Below are 16732 nucleotides of genomic sequence, written 5' to 3'. Positions count from 1 at the left end.
TTTTTTTTTTACCATAACTCCTGTTAAGATTTTATGGAAAATAGAAATATTTTCTGTGGTTTTGCAGACTAGGAATAACATTAGGTAAATGTTTGCAGAATGCCTCTTATAGCTGCTGAAATTCAGTTTTTAGTATATCCAGTTGTGATTCATCAACTGTTTGACTTTGTTCTTAGAAAGCAAATTTTTTTCCTTAATGAGCTCAGGAGTGAATAGAGAGCAGTGGTCCCCAACCTTTTTGGCACCAGGGACCAGTGCTCCTATGAGAATACAATGCCTGATGATCTGAAGTGGAGCTGAGGCGGTGATGCTAGTGCTGGGGAGTGGCTGCAAATACAGATGAACCCTCAATCGCTCTCCTGCCGCTCGCCTCCTGCTGTTCCTAACAGGCCACAGATTGGTGCTAGTCCATGACCTGGGGGTTGGGGACCCCTAGAATAGAGTATTTATGCCACTCTCTCTTCAAAAAATTCAGTGTCATATCTGGGCAAACTTCTGAAAAAGGTCCAGGGAGACTATTTTAGTATGCAGATCATACTGTCTTTGTCACAACTACTCATCTCTGCCATTGTATTATAAAAGCAATCATAGACAGTACATAAACAAATAGATGTGGCTGTGTTCCGATAACTTTATTTACAAAGACAGGCAATGGGCTGAATTTGGCCCATTGACCATAGTTTGCAGATCACTTATCCCAGGGTTTCCCAACCTCAGCACTGATATTTTGGGCCTGATAATTCTTTTGAGGGGAAGAAGGGCTTCCTCCAGTATTATAGAATGTTTACCAGCATCCCTGGCCTCTGCCCAGTTTTGACGATCAAAAATGTTACCAGACATTGCCAGATGTTCCCTGGGAGGCAAAATCACCCCCAGCTGAGAACCACTGTTTTGTTCTAAAGCAAACAGTAGGAAATGATAATAGGATGACCAACAAAAAGGGGTCTCAGGTACAAAGGAATGGGGAATGCAGCTCAGAAGTCAAGTACACTAAAGACAGAAGAGGGGCCATTGGATTTGGCCAAACAGAGTTACTGGTGACCTTGAGAAGAGCACTTGAACTGAAGTGGAGGACAGCGGTTCAGTAGAAGAGAGTAGAGGAAGGTGTGTTCAGATCCTAAAGAATTCTGACTGCCAGAGAATAGGGACACGGGCCAGAGGGGGATGATGGGAACGATCAGAGCTTGGCGGCATGGGTCGGGGATTCTCAGATTGGTAGAGAGGACTTGGTTAGTGATAGAGAGAGAAAACGAGAAGCTGCAAGAAGAGAAAGGGCATGTGTTCCAGACCACAGATGGACAGGAAGGCCTTTGAGAATTTTTCCTCCATTGCCACAGGAAGGAAGCCTGACACACTGTAAATGTGTTTCTATCTCAACCCCTTTTCTTATAATACTTGGAGAGGAGAGAGAAGTGATAGGTTACTGGAGGCGGAGGTCTTAGCAACTAAGGAGCTAGGACTCTGTCTAAGCCACCCCAAACAGTGTGTCAGACCACGCACCTCCTCCCCTCCCCCTGTTCCCTGTAGGACACCAGAATTTCCAAGAACTCAGATCTACTTCTAAATTTCACACGCTACTTTTCCTTCATTTTTAGAGTCTTCTTCAAGATCAAAAGCCGAAATGCACACATGAAAACTCACAGGCAGCAGGAGGAACAGCAGAGGCAAAAGGCTCAGAAGGCGGCTTTCGCAGCTGAAATGGCAGCCACGATCGAGAGGACTACGGGGCCAGTGGGGGCACCTGGGCTGCTGCCCCTGGACCAGCTGAGTCTGATCAAACCCATCAAGGATGTGGACATCCTCGATGACGACGTTGTCCAGCAGTTAGGCGGCGTCATGGAAGAAGCTGAGGTCGTGGACACCGATCTCCTCTTGGATGATCAAGATTCAGTTTTGCTTCAGGGTGACACAGAACTATAAAGCCGTTTGTCACTTAGAGACAATGAAAACTCATGGCCTCCATCTTCATTAATCAGGAAACCTGGACTGCCTGCTTGTTTTGTAACCATTTTAAACTACCTGTTTAAAAAGTTGTTTTTTCAGGTTTAGAAAAAAAATCCAGTTTCTTTTTCTTTTATTTAAAAAAAAATTGCTTTTGTGAGTGGTTGAAGGGAATAAATAATTGGCACAACTCTGTTAAGAGGTGTTTCATCTGGGCTACATTCCCATGAACTCATTCCTGGCAGGAAATGAACCTGACTTTCGTGTTCTTTTGCTTTCGGATGTCAACCATCCTGGTTGCCTTTTATCCCAAAGCTTGCAGTGAGAGAGAAAAAAAAATTTGTGTGTGTGGGGGAGTGGGTGTCGGGGTGTATGTGTGTAAGAAGCAGGCTCCCCTCTTCTTGCTGGGGCCTTGGGCCATCCTTTCCCGCCAAGAGTTATTTTCGTTCTGTTCTGACCTCATTCTGTAGTTTGCAGTGAACTTGGCATCTTTGCCAGGAGACTATGCTAGCGGGTAGCTTTCCAGAAAGCAAAGTAAGCCCTCATGTGCCACGCTTTCCTCTAGCACACACGTCGTTGGAAGAGTTGAGCAAATGAGAAAACAAGTTTTATTCCCTGCCTTGCCTGTCACTCGTTGGCCCATTTCTAGGAACCAAGTACTGTATAATTTCAGACTTGCACTCCTTGACAGTGATTTACTAAAGACCTGTTCATAGAGCAAGTGCTGCATCCTCTTCCATGTTCCCTGGGGGCTGGTTGGCTCTATCATGGGTTGGCAGACCTGTCTTTCAGTGTGAGTCCACTGGGGGCCTATGTGGAGGAAAATAACCTCAGCTATTAGGTTTCCAGGGCTGTTTTTAGGGGGTGGGTTGGGGAGAGTGGTTGAGAGGCACACATTGAAATACCGGGAATGCCAAGAACTGTTCTTTTGCCCAAAAACTAGACTGGAAGAGCCCGTTGTTGTTTTTTGCAACATGTTAATAGTGGAGTTCTGAAATGACTCCGTGCCATTTAAAAGTACTGTGAAGCCTCATTCGCTTGGGATTTTGCTGTAATTCATCTATGTTGGACCAAAGTTTACCTTGACGCTATGAGAAAAGGGTTTTCTAACCAATTCGATAGCAAATACAAAGGAAATAGCATTAAAAGCCAACAAAAATGGTTTTGGATACCACTTTATCTACAATGTTTGCATTCAAACAATGAATGTATTCATTAAGTCATTTACCAAAGCACTTAGAATTCTCCAAGCTACATAACTCTGCCTCCTCCTGTCCCTGTCATCAGGGTTGCTGTTTGTACTTGAAGGTAAAATAAACCTGTAATCCTTCAAATGTGGCATTTCGCTCAGGCTTTTGAGCTGAGTCAGACTGACCTGTCCCACTGTTAGGGCAAAGGAGTGTGTGCCTTCAGACTGCGAAGAGGCCCCAGCATAGAGGACCCTGCCGGTGGCCCACAGGTTTAATGCTGTGTGACTTCCGGAGAGGGGGCTTTCAGGCCTCGCCTGCCCCAAGTAAGCTGTTTCCCTAGCTCATGTAGGTGCCGGGCCACTTTACTATGGCACATTAATAGTTTGACATTAGAGAAAATGTCAGCGGAAACATGAGGATAAGACCCGAGCATCCTTTTTAGGTTTGATTCTGCAAAAGCGTTTAGCACATACTCATGGCCCACCGCGGCCCCACATAGGCAGTACTCTCTGAATCTCAGGAAAGCCTTGGGCAGAAGATAAATACAAAGGTTCTTTTCATTTCTATCACTCTGTTTTCAGAAAAGAAGTCTTGGAGGCTCCCTTCATCTTTTCTCTGAGGGGAAAAAAGGGTTTTTGCTGCCATTTCAGACAGGTTATTCTCATATGTTTTGAGTTCAGAACTGCCTGGGCGGTGTGTATCAATGTGGCAGAACTATTCCAGAACCATTCCAACTTTAATATTGGCCAATCGCATCTGTTCCAGTGACTACTTCCTTCTGCTGGCGGATGTCTGAGAGTGATTCTGGAAAGGTTCTATTGGGTCTGTGAAAGCTTATCTATCAAAGGAGCAAACACCCAGAAAAATGTTTGTAAAGCAAATGTATTCATTCCATTTGGAGACTTGCCCAGCCATTCCAGTTTTAAACATTAAAAATAAACTGAGTTGCCAAGGCAAAAATATAATGCACAATTTAATTTTGATTTTCCATGCAGTACAGTGTAAGCGTTTCTGACTTGAAATAACCAAAGAACTCCTCCTTAACGAGACAGTTCAAATTCCTGAATTAGTATTTCTTGACAATATTAACTTAAAAGAATTGACTTCATAGTAAAACATTGTACTTATTTCTTTTCTGAAATGATTCTGCTTGCATGTATGTGTTGTGTTTTAGCTTCCCCCACCCCTCCCCATCCCAGAGAACTTTTCTTCCTAAAAGTCAATGTCTTCAACATGGTTACTGTTTACTATCAGATGGTTTTTCATTAGTGAATTTAGATTTCTTTGAGAAAGCTTGTATATAAAAAGTTAACAGATATATTTTATGGAAAAACCCATCTTATTTTCAAATATATTTAACTGCTGTTATATTTTATTAGAGGAAGGTTGTAAATATTTTCTAGGAGTTCTATTGTAAAGAAAAGTATTTTTGAAAAAAATTAATGTAATAAAAATGAAAACATTTTTAAGTAGTGGTTGCGATTGCTTCCTGTTCTGGCTTCGTTATGTTCTATTCTCAGCAAATGACTTGCATGCCTTCCATTTTAGGATGTAATTTATTCAGGTTTGCACTATTATAAGTTGACATCGTAATATCTAGTGTGCTTAACTGTATTTTCCCCGGAATGCAGGTCCCTTGGTCCGTATCAAGAGCACTATGTATAGCATATTCATAATTTTTCTTTTGTAATGTGTGTATTTTTAATAAGGATTTTATGTAACATTTTGGCAAAAAGAGGACAGTATTTTCTAGTGAATTTTATAATACATTTTGCTAAAAATGTTTCTTCCTCGGTCAGTTTTTGTTAAGGCGAACCAAAAGTCTTATTTTACCAGGGGTTTAAAAAAAGTTTGAAGCTTGAAAGCAAAGTTATATTTAAACATCATATGTAACAAATAAATAAAGCTGTTTTATAGACTTGTCCTTAAAAGGTGCATTCCTTAAAAACAACTGGGGCATTCTAGGTTGGTTTTCCCCCTGAGTGATAAGAATTTTTTTTTTTTTTTTAATTATCACAATACTTTTTTCAAAAAGAGAGCCAGGAGAATTTTACTTAAAAGGTTCCACTCATTAGCTTCCTCAAAAATTTATTACAGTTCCTATAGAGAGGCGTTCTTCAAATAGAGATGTAACCAAATAGACACTGTCATATTCATTTGTGAAAACCTGATTCAATATTGCATCAGCTGCTCTGAAAATAAAATGTTTTCTTTTGAGTTTCATTTGGCTGAAACATCCCTTATTTCTAGTCACTGAAATGACTTCTCAATGCTGGATAAATGCTAATTTACCTGTTAATTGGTTTCTGTAGATTCATTTAGAGGCCTGCTAGTCAGATTTAATGCTGATTAAGGTGCCCTCACTACACCCTGGAGGCCAGGATGTACATTTCTGCTCAAGCAGTGAATACACCACTCAAAAGGGTGGTGGTCTCTAACCACAGCAGTCCAGCTGTGGCTTAGGGAAGCTCGTACTCACACAGCTATCTCACAATGAAATCCACCCTGGTTTGCACACATTGCTTAACTGGATTTCCAAGTTCTGAAGAGTGTGTTTACAACAAACTAAGAAAAAATCTGAAATTCTGGATTTATACAGAATTCGCCATCAGTGGGGCATACCTGTTAAGACCTTGATCTAGGGTTTTTGTCGAGTGGGGTTTTTTTTGTTTGTTTTTGCTTTAATTTTAGCTATCAATGTTAGTCCTATGTAAAATAAAACAGCTATTCCTCGAAGCAGTGTGCATTTAGCCAGTGTTATATATTTAAATTCTGCTTCAAGAGGCTCAAGTGTCCAATATGAAGACTTTCTTCTATTGTTATTCATTCAGTACTGGTGAGCCCCATGTACCAGGCACTATTCCATATTTTATTATACATGGAGGAGTTGAGTGTATAAAGAAGACTGTGACATCATTCCTTTCTGCCAAGGAATTTAATACTTTGAAAGAACATATGGGGCCCTGGGAACTGATCCAATTCCACTATTGGGAAGAGCAAAGGTCATGTTACATTCTGAACGCAGTCACCATCACCCACACAATACACAGCAACTTAAAATAGGTGATGAGCAACTATTTTTTAAGTTAATTACCTCTAATCTTCCAGGTTTGGTGTGTGTGTGTGTGTGTGTGTGTGTGTGTGTGTGTGTGTGTGTAAATAAAATCTAAATTTACCTAAAGTCGGTTCTGAATTCCACGGACTCCTCGGCCATAGTCAGCCAGCTGAGTTTTGCTCTAGGAATGAGGATGAGTTTTAATGTTGACAAAAGCAAAACATAATTAGGAAGGCAGGTTAAGAAATTGAATACTATATCCCTAAGTGAACCCAAGTGATCTTTGGATCACATATATTTCTGTACAAAAGAGCCAAAGGGCTGATTATTTATATGAGAGGATTTCTTGAAAATGGCTGTCCTTTCCTCATCCCACTGGCCCAAGGGAAGTGTTTAATGTTTCTGTTTGAATTGTAAAGGCCAGAACAGCCATACATACTTGTTTTGCATTCCAGCATATATATTGTTACATACAATACTGATCTCATTTTTGAGTCATTGCTTCCTTTGCTTGTGTGATTTTTTTTTTTTTTGGCAATATTGTCATTTTTAACCACTTTCTGGAGACATGATTGACATTAAAAAGCTATACATATTTACTGTATACAACGTAATGAGTTTGGAGATAAGTATATAACCATGAAACCATCACAACAAAGAAAAAAGGGCTGTCCTTTAAAACAGAACAACTGAAAAAAAATTTAAAAATAAAAAATAAAACAGAACAACTGATGCAATCAAAATATGATATAACTTAAAAATATTTGATGCACATACTTGTATTTTTCCTGGCTATAAAGCAAGATATATTTTCATCGACTATCCAGAATCATTTAGCTTCCTGCTTATCTACCTTAGGTCAGAGGTTTGAAAGTTTAAGTAATAGGGAAGAGACCTATAATAGACAGGTCAAGCTTCAGAAAACTGTCCTTGCCCACACACCGTGCCAGAAAGCCTTGTCCACAGCCTCACTATTGGCAAAATCTGGGTTTAACCCTCACAATGACTCCCTCCTGCCTTGCCCCCAACTAATTGGACCAGAGTTGGCACCATTTGATGTCAAGCTATTAAGCCTGTAGGCCACTTGGTGACACATGACATAGCTTAGCCCAGGAAAATGAGGGAACCAAATAAAATTCCCACATTTGAGAATATGAATGGAGAAACTTAGCGAGCCACAGGCAGCGAGCAGTGGCCATGTGCAAGGCACAGTTCTGAGGGAGCAGAAACTATTCATGAGCAGAGAGAGCTCATCAATGAAGAGACCATGCTTGGTCACAGGAATGGAGAAGGCATTCAGTTCTCAAGGGTGCTTTAAGCCTACTTTTTTAGTTATAGGAGCAGTCCAGGCCACAAGTGTCTTTTAAAATAAAAAATAAGTCTACGGCCATGCCACCCTGAACGTGCCCAGTCTCGTCTGATCTCGGAAGCTAAGCAGGGTCGGACCTGGTTAGTGCTTGGATGGGAGACCACCTAGGAATACCAGGTGCTGTAGGCATTAAAAATAAATAAATAAAATTTAAAAAAAAATAATGAACACCTTTTCTTTCAGGAGGGTGGGGAAGTGAGGATCATTAATCCTCAAATCCTAAAGAGTCTTAAATAGAACTGCAGTGGATCACAGAGTCAGCACCAGCCCACTGCAGAGGTGGAAAGGCATTGAATTAGGATCTTGAATATGGTTATTGGTTCAGCTGTAACTAACTAACCGTATGGCTTTGAATAAGCCATTTCATCTTCGAGCCTCAGTTTCCTCACCTATAAAATTAGAATAAAATTTATGTTTTTGTTTTTGGTTTTTTTTTTTATGAGGGCCGGATTAGCTAACATAGGTGAAAGTTATTCGAAAGCTTTAATGTCACCATCATTGTGACTGCAGAACCCTCACCCAGCTGAGGTTACTCAAGAGAAAAGAGGCCAACTGAGGAGCTATCATAGAATTGCCATATAGAAGGACTGATGCCAGAAGCAGTAAGAGAGATGGAGAGCTGTTGGAAAACCCCACTGGCTGAGAGAGACCCGCCACTTTTGAGGGTCACAGTTCAGAGAAGGAACCTAGTTCTGAAAAGGGCACTGGACAGCCTGCCAAAGTGAGGCACAGCTGAGCACAGCAGAACTGCACAGAGGTAAAGTGTGGTGTTTCCACACTCTGGTATAGGGCTGCACTGGGGATCTCTGCCACACCTGCACATGGACTGAGTTCTAGTAAACAGAGGTCAGTCTAAGGGGCAGGAAAATTGGGTTTGGGCCCTAGATCTTTAATCAGTTTGTGAGATGCTGGGCAAAGCATCTACCCCTTCCTTGGTTCTCTTGCCTGCAAAATAGGGTAAGTAATATCTACTGTGGGGAGGGGTGGAAAAAAACTTTACATTTGCACAATACTTTAGTTAGATACTACAAAGTGTTGATTTTTTTTTAATTTTTAATCTTTTCGTTTCTGGAAGTTGGTAACTATCTAGATACGGGATGAAAGAACTTCATCAATACTGAGTATCAGGCTGATAGCCGACCCACGAGAAGACAGCTGGATTCTCCGTCCAACTCTCAAAAAAAAAAAAAGGCACAAAATCACGTCTCTATGGTTGTTCCTGTGGCGGATACGAAGATATACTCTCTCCTTTTGCAGAACTCTATGATCTGAGGACGCGCTGACCCCGGAAGCGATCCTGGAAAACCGGTACAGCAAAATGGCGGTGCGAGCGGCCATCGGGTCCGTGTGCGGGCTCCTGTGGCAGGTACCGGGAGACTGGGGAAGGAAGGCGGGCCGACGAGGGCAGTTGCCACTAAGTTTGGCTGTCAATCGTCGTTCTGCGCGACAGGAGCCTTCTGCTATAGTATTCTGCACCTCGGCTCGTTGTTTGCCGGAAAGTGGCAAGAAAGGGGCTGATTTTATGTCGAATTATTTCATAAAATAAAACGTAAGTTAATGAGTTAGGGCAAAGACAGGAACAGGAAAAATCATGGAATGCCAGAGCTGAAAAAGAGGTTGGACATCATATGTTCTACATCCCTCCTTTCATATTAGCAAAATAAACCGAAGCTCAGAGAAGACAGAAAGCTTGCTTCACGAAAATTAGGGGCTGAGCTGGCGCGACAGTTTAGATTTTTCCCACGGAACTAAATTGAGATAACTTCGTATCCAAGGGCTCTGGGATTTAGATGAGAGTCACAGAAGTCAGAGGAGCAATTTGACTATCCTCTGCGCGGTTTTTTGGAGAAGCAAAATCTTAAGCCGGGGTTCTCAAGTTTTTCGGCCTCGTCACCACTTTACAATCTAAACATGGTCGAGGACTCCAAAGAACTTTTTTTGGTCGGGTTTTAGCTATCGATGTTTAGCTTATTAAAAAATAAAACTGAGAATCTTAAAAAGGCTAATTCACTTAAAATAACACTAATAAACTCATTACATGTTAACATAATCAACATTTTTGTGGAAAATAAGTTTTCCAAAATAAATTTAGTGAGAAGAGTGGTTATGTTTTCCGTTTTTTGCAAACCTCCAATGTCTAATAGAAGACAGCTGGATTCTCTTGTCTGCTTTTGTATTCAATCTGTTACTATATCACACATCGTGCAACCTCTGGAAAAGTTCACTGTATATTTGTAAGAGAATGCAAATGGAAACGTTGCAAATAACCCCTCAGTACTCCAAGGTCCCTTTAAAGTGTTTCAGCCCGCCCCTCCCCACCCCCAGAGGTCCTCAGACAACACTTTGAGAACCACTGTTCTTAAGTCAAATAGTGTTAGAGGTTGAAATTTTAAACTACTAAGTCACACCCAGACAGATATAACAGCATTGTGACAACTTTTAAAAGCAGAGTTTCATACTAGAAGAATGTGATTGGGAAGTGTCTTATTTTTTAGACCCGTGGTCCTTTTGCACAACTGGATTGTTGGGGTCATTGGCATAAATGCGGGAAGAGAGTTTTCTCTGTGATTATGTATGGAGAATGGCACTTACCTCTTCCTGCCTTGTATTGTGCCTGATTTCCTTCTTTTTGTTTACCCCCTTGATCCAAGGGAGAAAAGAAGAGTTTGTTTACCTCCATCTTGGGTAGAGAGGAAAGACAGTAAGCTAAGCATAGGCTTTTTAAACATACTTAGGTGACCCTCAGTTGTTTTAATTAAGCTTTATTTGTGCTAAACTGTTATCCTCATCTTCAAAGTATTGTTAAGGATCCTCTTTCTCCAGTTATGCTTTTAAATCTCAGGAAAGTTATGGAAAAGCAGATGGCAAATTATGTACAGCACCATAGGTTTCTTACAACTAGAAGTTTTGATCCACTAGGGGGAGCTGACAGTAAAGAATTGGAAAAGCTAGGTTATTGCAGTATGAGCCACAGTATGTGGTGTAAGATGGGTGTAAGTTTTAGTGTATATTTTAATTTACATATAAGCTAGTTATCCCAGCCAAGGCAAGAAATACATATGCTGGAGAAGATATATGAAAATTTCAAAAGAAGGGTACTTTAGAATTCTTGTTCCAACTCTTAATAAGTTGTGATACTTTTTTATTACTCAAAAATATTCAGGCAAAAATAAGTATTATATTGAAGAACATTTACTACGTAAAAATTTCCCATTAGGGGAAATTAAGCTACATTTTTCTTCGACGTCCAAATATTTATAGCTGTTATTTTAATGTCAGCTGATTTTTTGAAAAAAGTTCTTCTAAGCTTTAAAATATATAGATTCTCTAGTATTTTGTCCTTTTTGATTATCAACTCTACCATTGTCCTCTTTTTATAAAATAAACTCTAATTTGGCGTTTTAGTTACCCCAACATCTGAAATAATGAGATAGCCATTTGGTTGAAGCACTGTACATTTTTTTCATTTTTTAATTATTATTTTATATTAGTTTCAGATATACAGTACAATGGTTAGACATTTATATAATTTATAAAGCGATCCCCTAATTACTTAGCACCCATCTGACACTACATACTGCCATTATAATAAGCGTGGTACATCTTTTGAATTTTAATGGAAACTATGAATGATTTGGGGATTGACTTTAATTCTGATATGTTTCCTTTTTTTTTAAGGGTTCAAGGAATTTTTCTGCAAACAGTTCTAAGAGCAGTATAGCCAAAAATGGTGGTTTTCTTCTGTAAGTATATAATTGGATATGTTAAACTCAAAAAGAAAATGGGCTCTTCTGCTATTTTACTTAGGTTTCTTTTTTTCCCACACACGCAGCAGTACCAATATGAAATGGGTACAGTTTTCAAACCTACATGTCGATGTTCCCAAGGATTTGACCAAACCTACGGTATGTACTCTCTATTTCTTGGCACAAGGAGCTGCTTTAGCAATAAATTTTCTTCATTATTTTATTTGAGGTTGTTCCCCAAATACTTCATGACTAAAAAAAAAATTTTGTTCTGGAATACCGGCAAATGAACAGTGTGCCTGAGTTGGGTATTTGCTAATGTCCCTGGGTGCTCATATTCTCTTCAGGGTATCAAGGTAAGTTCTAAGGGAATGAATTATTTAACTCACATAACTGTGGGAACGAGCAGTCTTTTGCTTTTAACTCAACATGATGTGAAGAGTTGTCATGATTAATGATGCAGACTACTTGATATGTTCTAGAAAAAATTTTTCTTATAGCCGTCAAGTCTTTGTTTTCATTTTAAGACATTGAGCCTGGTCCTGGACAGTGCTTTTATTGTTCATAGTGAGAAAGAACATTAGCACAAGTAAAGAAAACCAGAAGTAGCTCCGTAACCTTGTTTCATTTAAGTAAAAGCCATGATTCCATCAACTCAGTTTTTGTGTTCTATGTAATTTTTAAAAATCCTTACAAATTCCAAATCTTTCCAGTTCTGCCCTTTAAAAATAACTCCCTTTAATAGTTTGGTGTGAATCTTTCTAGACATTTGTCAGCACATGATTGTATCTATACACATGCACACTAGAATAGAATTGTTTTATACATAATGTACTACTGTTTCGTTTTCTTTGCTTAGTAGATACTGGATATATTTTCATGACAATACATATACACCCTGGGTCTCCCACTAAGATACCTACATGGGACAGGCGTGTAAGGAAAAGTGACAGGATTGGAGCAATAGCCGGCTGTGCCCTTGATAAATGAGACAACTGCTACTTACTCTAGCCACACGCTAAACTAAAATTCAGATTTTTACATGAAATCTCCTAATTTTTAATATTTGTGACATTCAAAATATCTTTAAAACCTTATAGAAACTACTCAGAACACATCTAAGGGCTATATTCCCCTTTTCTTTGTCCTCCAGCTTATGAGATAGGATATCAGTATATTCTGTTGTTATTACAACCTTATTTAGGGTAATTGAGAGGGAATGTCTAGCTTCCTGGTTAGTAAGTAGATCTACTTTCAGGGGCAAAGTAATTAACCCTGAATCATTGAATTAATAACATAAATTACTGATTTAATGGATGAATGAAGTGAAGGTAATTCACCTCTTGGAAGAAAGTCAGATGTCAAACCCATTATTTCTAAGATTTTAACTATTAGGGTGGAAGAGGTAGACATATGTACAGTCAGTGTCAGAACATTTTAATTAGATATGAGTAATTTTTCTATTAATGGCACACATGAATAAAACCTAATAAAAAAGAATATGAATAGGAGTTGTTCACCTTTATATAACAATGTTTTATCATTTATAAGCACTTGAATCTGTTTTTTATTTGTTCCCTAAAATCCTGTGAGCTGTAGCATCAGTGTTCTGTTTTACGTATAAGAAAACTAAAGTGCGATGAGATTATATGACTTGCCTGTTGTCATTCAGCTAGAAGTAGCAGAGTTTAATTCTCAATCCAGCTATTTTTGTTAACAGACCCAAAAATCCTTGCTCAATGTGAATTTGGACTTAATAACTATTAAGGTAGAAGATTCCATTAGTGATTTTATAGGTTGCCTTGAAATTCTTTTGATTTAAAATATATTTTAATAGATTCTAAGAGTTATTGTACAGATCTGAATGTGATAGTATTTCGATACTTAAGCTAACCGTGTTAAGATATTACTTAGCATTTTTTTCCCCATTTATTACTAAACCGAAGTTTCTCAATTGAGGGTAATATGTTAAATTTTCTGGTTGTACACACACAGACTAAAAGGGATGGAAAAAGATATTTCATGATGGACTTCAAGGATATTGTGCTGAGTGCAGTAAGTTAGAAAAAGACAAATGCCATATGATTTTATGTACTTGTGGAATCTAAAAAACAAAATAAACAAATGAAAAACAGATGGATATAGAGAACATTTTGAGGGTTACCAGATGGGAGGTGGGGTTGGAAGGATAAGTGAAAAGAGGGAAGGGATTGAGTACAAAATGGTAGTTACAGTCTACGGCCATGCTACCCAGAACAAGCCGGATCCTATCTGATCTTGGAAGCTAAACAGGGTCGGGCCTTTTTAGTACTTGGTTGGGAGACCACCTAGGAAGACCAGGTGCTGTAGGCGTAAAAAAATTTTAAAAAGTCGGATTGTAAGCCGACAAGGTCCTTGCAATCTGTGAGGTCAACCGAAGGTTGCCTCCTCTAAAAAAAAACATGGTAGTTACAAAATAGTCATGGAGGTACAAAGGATAGCATAAAGAATATAGTCAATAATGTAATAACTATGTATGGTGTCAGATAGGTACTAGGTTTATTGGGGTGATCACTTCGTGAGATATATAGATGTCTAATCACTATTACACAACTGAAACTAATATAATATTGTATATCAACTATAATTGAAATATAAAAAATATTATTTAAAATAATGACCAAGGTAAAGGTGAGGAGAAATCCCAGGGCAAGCGCTCTTCCCCAGGTCTAAAGAATCACCAATGTGCCTGTCATGGGCTGAATTTGCCTTCCCAAAATTCATGTGTCAAAGTCATTCTAACCCCTAGGACCTCAGAATGTGACTATATTTGGAGATAGGGTCTTTAAAGAAGTAAATTTAAATAAGGTCATAGGGGTGGGCACTAATCCAGTATGACTGGTGTCCTTATAAGAAGAGAAAATCTGGACACACAAAAAGATAGAACCATGTGAGGACAAAGGAGGAAGATGGCCACCTATAAACAAAGAGAGGCCTCAGAAAAAACCAACCTGCCAACACCTTTATCTCAGACTTTCAGCCTCCAGGACTTTGAGAAAAATAAATTTCTGTTGTTTAAGCAAAAAAAAAAAAAATTCTAGTTGCGACTATTAGAGGAACCATGACTGAAACTTTTCTTTTTGATTTTAAAATTGTAGATAACCATTTCAGATGAACCAGACACATTATATAAGCGCCTGTCAGTTTTAGTAAAAGGCCATGATAAGGCCGTATTGGACAGTTATGAATATTTTGCTGTGCTTGCTGCTAAAGAACTTGGTATCTCTATTAAAGTGTAAGTATGATCTTTCTTAATCTGACCAGTCAGCTGCTATAACATGAGCTATCAGGAAAATGATGCTGATCCTAGCTAGGTCTGACTCTTAAAATGGGGTAGAACTCATGATATGTTGAGTGCAGGTATGTCATATTCTAAGCAGGATCATCCCTTACTGTCTACTAGAATGTGTAGATACTAGAATGAGTGAACCAGGAAAATGAAGACAATTCTTTCTCTACGAATTGCATAGACAGGAGACCTAAGAAGCCTCGTGTCTGGACTCTCCATGGTTTGTTTCAAAACTATTCTGAGAAATAGTAGTGACCCAGTAATTTCACTCCTGAGCAAGATGAGCTTTATATGGGCCTGAAGTCACTATAGGGTCAGCCATAACTACCTCCTTTTTCTTGTCACCTGCTCTTTCTGATGTAGAACAAGGCCCATTTGGGGCTTTGCCAGTCTTGCCTTTTAACAAAACAGAAGGAACCTACGTTTCCCATAACAAGACTATAGTCTTGTGATTATAGATTTATCTGTACATTTTCCTACATATAAGTAAAACACAGCAGATACTACATCTATGTCCAACACACTGGTGCTACTTTCGCAGTCATATTTGGTCAGTAAGGGTCTTCAGGGCTATAAAAGTGGGAGGGGTGTGTGTGCACGCACATGCCTTCATGCCAAAGCTCAATTTTGGGTCTGTGGGAAGTGTTTGTGTTGCTGTCTGAAGTGTTTATTTTGGCCTGAGCTTAATGACGGCAGCTTTTATAGCATAAATGACAGCCTTGACAGATGGAAGTCTGTAAATGATAGTTAATGCCTGTAATTGAATATGAGCCTGACCTACAAAATTGTGGAATCATGCTTTAATATCAGTGACTAAGATTTTAACATCACTTAGTTTAAGTATATTATTTTGCTCATTAATTTTCAGACATGAACCTCCAAGAAAAATAGAGCGATTTACTCTTCTCAAATCTGTGCATATTTTCAAGAAGCACCGAGTTCAGTATGAAATGAGAACACTTTACAGATGTTTGGAAGTAAGTTTATTTCAGACATTTTCGAAATGCCCAAATTTCATGCTAGAATATCATAACTTTGTTTTAACATTGACTGGGTTGACATCCTTTCAGTCAGCCTATGTATGCCTAATAGTTGTAGAGAAGATAGATGTCTTTTTGTGTTTATGGAAGCATCAGATAGGAAAATCAAACTCAAATAAAGCCATCCTTTAGTATAGTTCACATTTAACTCAGTAATGCAGATTATGTTGACTAATTTTTATACAATAAAATAGCATTGGAATACTTTTGCTCACATTTCAAAAATTTAAAGTTTTCACACAGTTCTGATCTTTTCACATGCTAACTGGATTTCACATGTCTATGATGGCAGCATTAAGGTTTTCCTTTGCCTGTTACTCATTTGTGCCTTCGCTAGGATCAACAGCCTTGTGGTTAAAGAGAAAATGGATTCTGGAGTCAGAAAACCAGGTCCAAGTTCTGGCACTTACCAGCTATGTGTCCTGTGCCTCAATTCTTTTATCTATAGAATGGGAATAATAATGGTACCTCTCTTATAAGGTTAGAGTGAGGATTAAATAAGATATTTATCTAAACCACCAAGAATATTTCCATCACATAGTAAATGACTGATAAATAATATTAAAACAAGTACTTGTGCATATTTTATGTTGGAAGCACTGTGCTAGACATTGAGGGTACAAATATAATTAAAACATAGTCTCACTCTTAAATGGAAAAACCCAGAATTTTATCCACCCATTTCCCACAGAAACTTAAAGTTTGTTTTAACAGCATAGCATGAACCAATGTTATGTTTAAAATTTTAGTTAGAACATCTAACTGGAAGTACAGCAGATGTCTACTTGGAATACATTCAACGAAACTTGCCTGAAGGAGTTGCCATGGAAGTTACAAAGGTATGACTTTAATTTCTACCTCTGTTGCGGGGAGATCTGTGTTGGGTCGCAACCTTCTCCAGAGCTTTCCAAGTGTAATCTGAACCCATCCCTGGATGCTCAAGGCAAAGAGAGACTGAAGAAAGAGGCAGACCACTCCAGAATGGTAAGCAGTAGGTTTAATAAGCAAGGGAACTTACCAGGTTTGTCTTGTGTAGCTGCAAGATGACTAGATTTCTGTACCC

At 38.8% G+C, this 16732-nt stretch overlaps 2 protein-coding genes and 2 pseudogenes across 18 annotated transcripts in view; all 4 read left to right on the top strand.

The window, feature by feature from the left end:
* The window catches only part of TRERF1 (transcriptional regulating factor 1), a 210698-nt gene extending 205643 nt beyond the window's left edge, over positions 1-5055 (top strand). For all 17 annotated transcript variants that reach the window (XM_023527605.1, XM_023527606.1, XM_023527612.1 and 14 more), the window contains one exon: positions 1596-5055. In XM_023527605.1, the coding sequence (XP_023383373.1) occupies positions 1596-1920 (325 nt within the window). In that variant the 3' untranslated portion in view covers positions 1921-5055. The remainder of the gene's footprint in view (positions 1-1595) is intronic.
* A 2510-nt stretch (positions 5056-7565) lies between these two features.
* LOC111736208 lies at positions 7566-7684 on the top strand (annotated as a pseudogene).
* A 1130-nt stretch (positions 7685-8814) lies between these two features.
* Positions 8815-16673, top strand: MRPS10 (mitochondrial ribosomal protein S10). Its single transcript, XM_011354619.2, has 6 exons — positions 8815-8921; positions 11234-11298; positions 11388-11460; positions 14439-14575; positions 15498-15606; positions 16419-16673. The coding sequence occupies exons 1-6, from the start codon at positions 8874-8876 to the stop codon at positions 16512-16514; spliced, it is 528 nt and encodes a 175-aa protein (XP_011352921.1). The 5' UTR covers positions 8815-8873; the 3' UTR covers positions 16515-16673.
* LOC111736174 lies at positions 13535-13653 on the top strand (annotated as a pseudogene).
* Positions 16674-16732: the final 59 nt, after the last annotated feature.

This window comes from Pteropus vampyrus, unplaced genomic scaffold (assembly GCF_000151845.1).
Source record: "Pteropus vampyrus isolate Shadow unplaced genomic scaffold, Pvam_2.0 Scaffold18, whole genome shotgun sequence".
In the NCBI taxonomy this organism is placed as follows: domain Eukaryota; kingdom Metazoa; phylum Chordata; class Mammalia; order Chiroptera; family Pteropodidae; genus Pteropus; species Pteropus vampyrus.
This window is presented reverse-complemented; position numbering and strand designations above follow the sequence as displayed.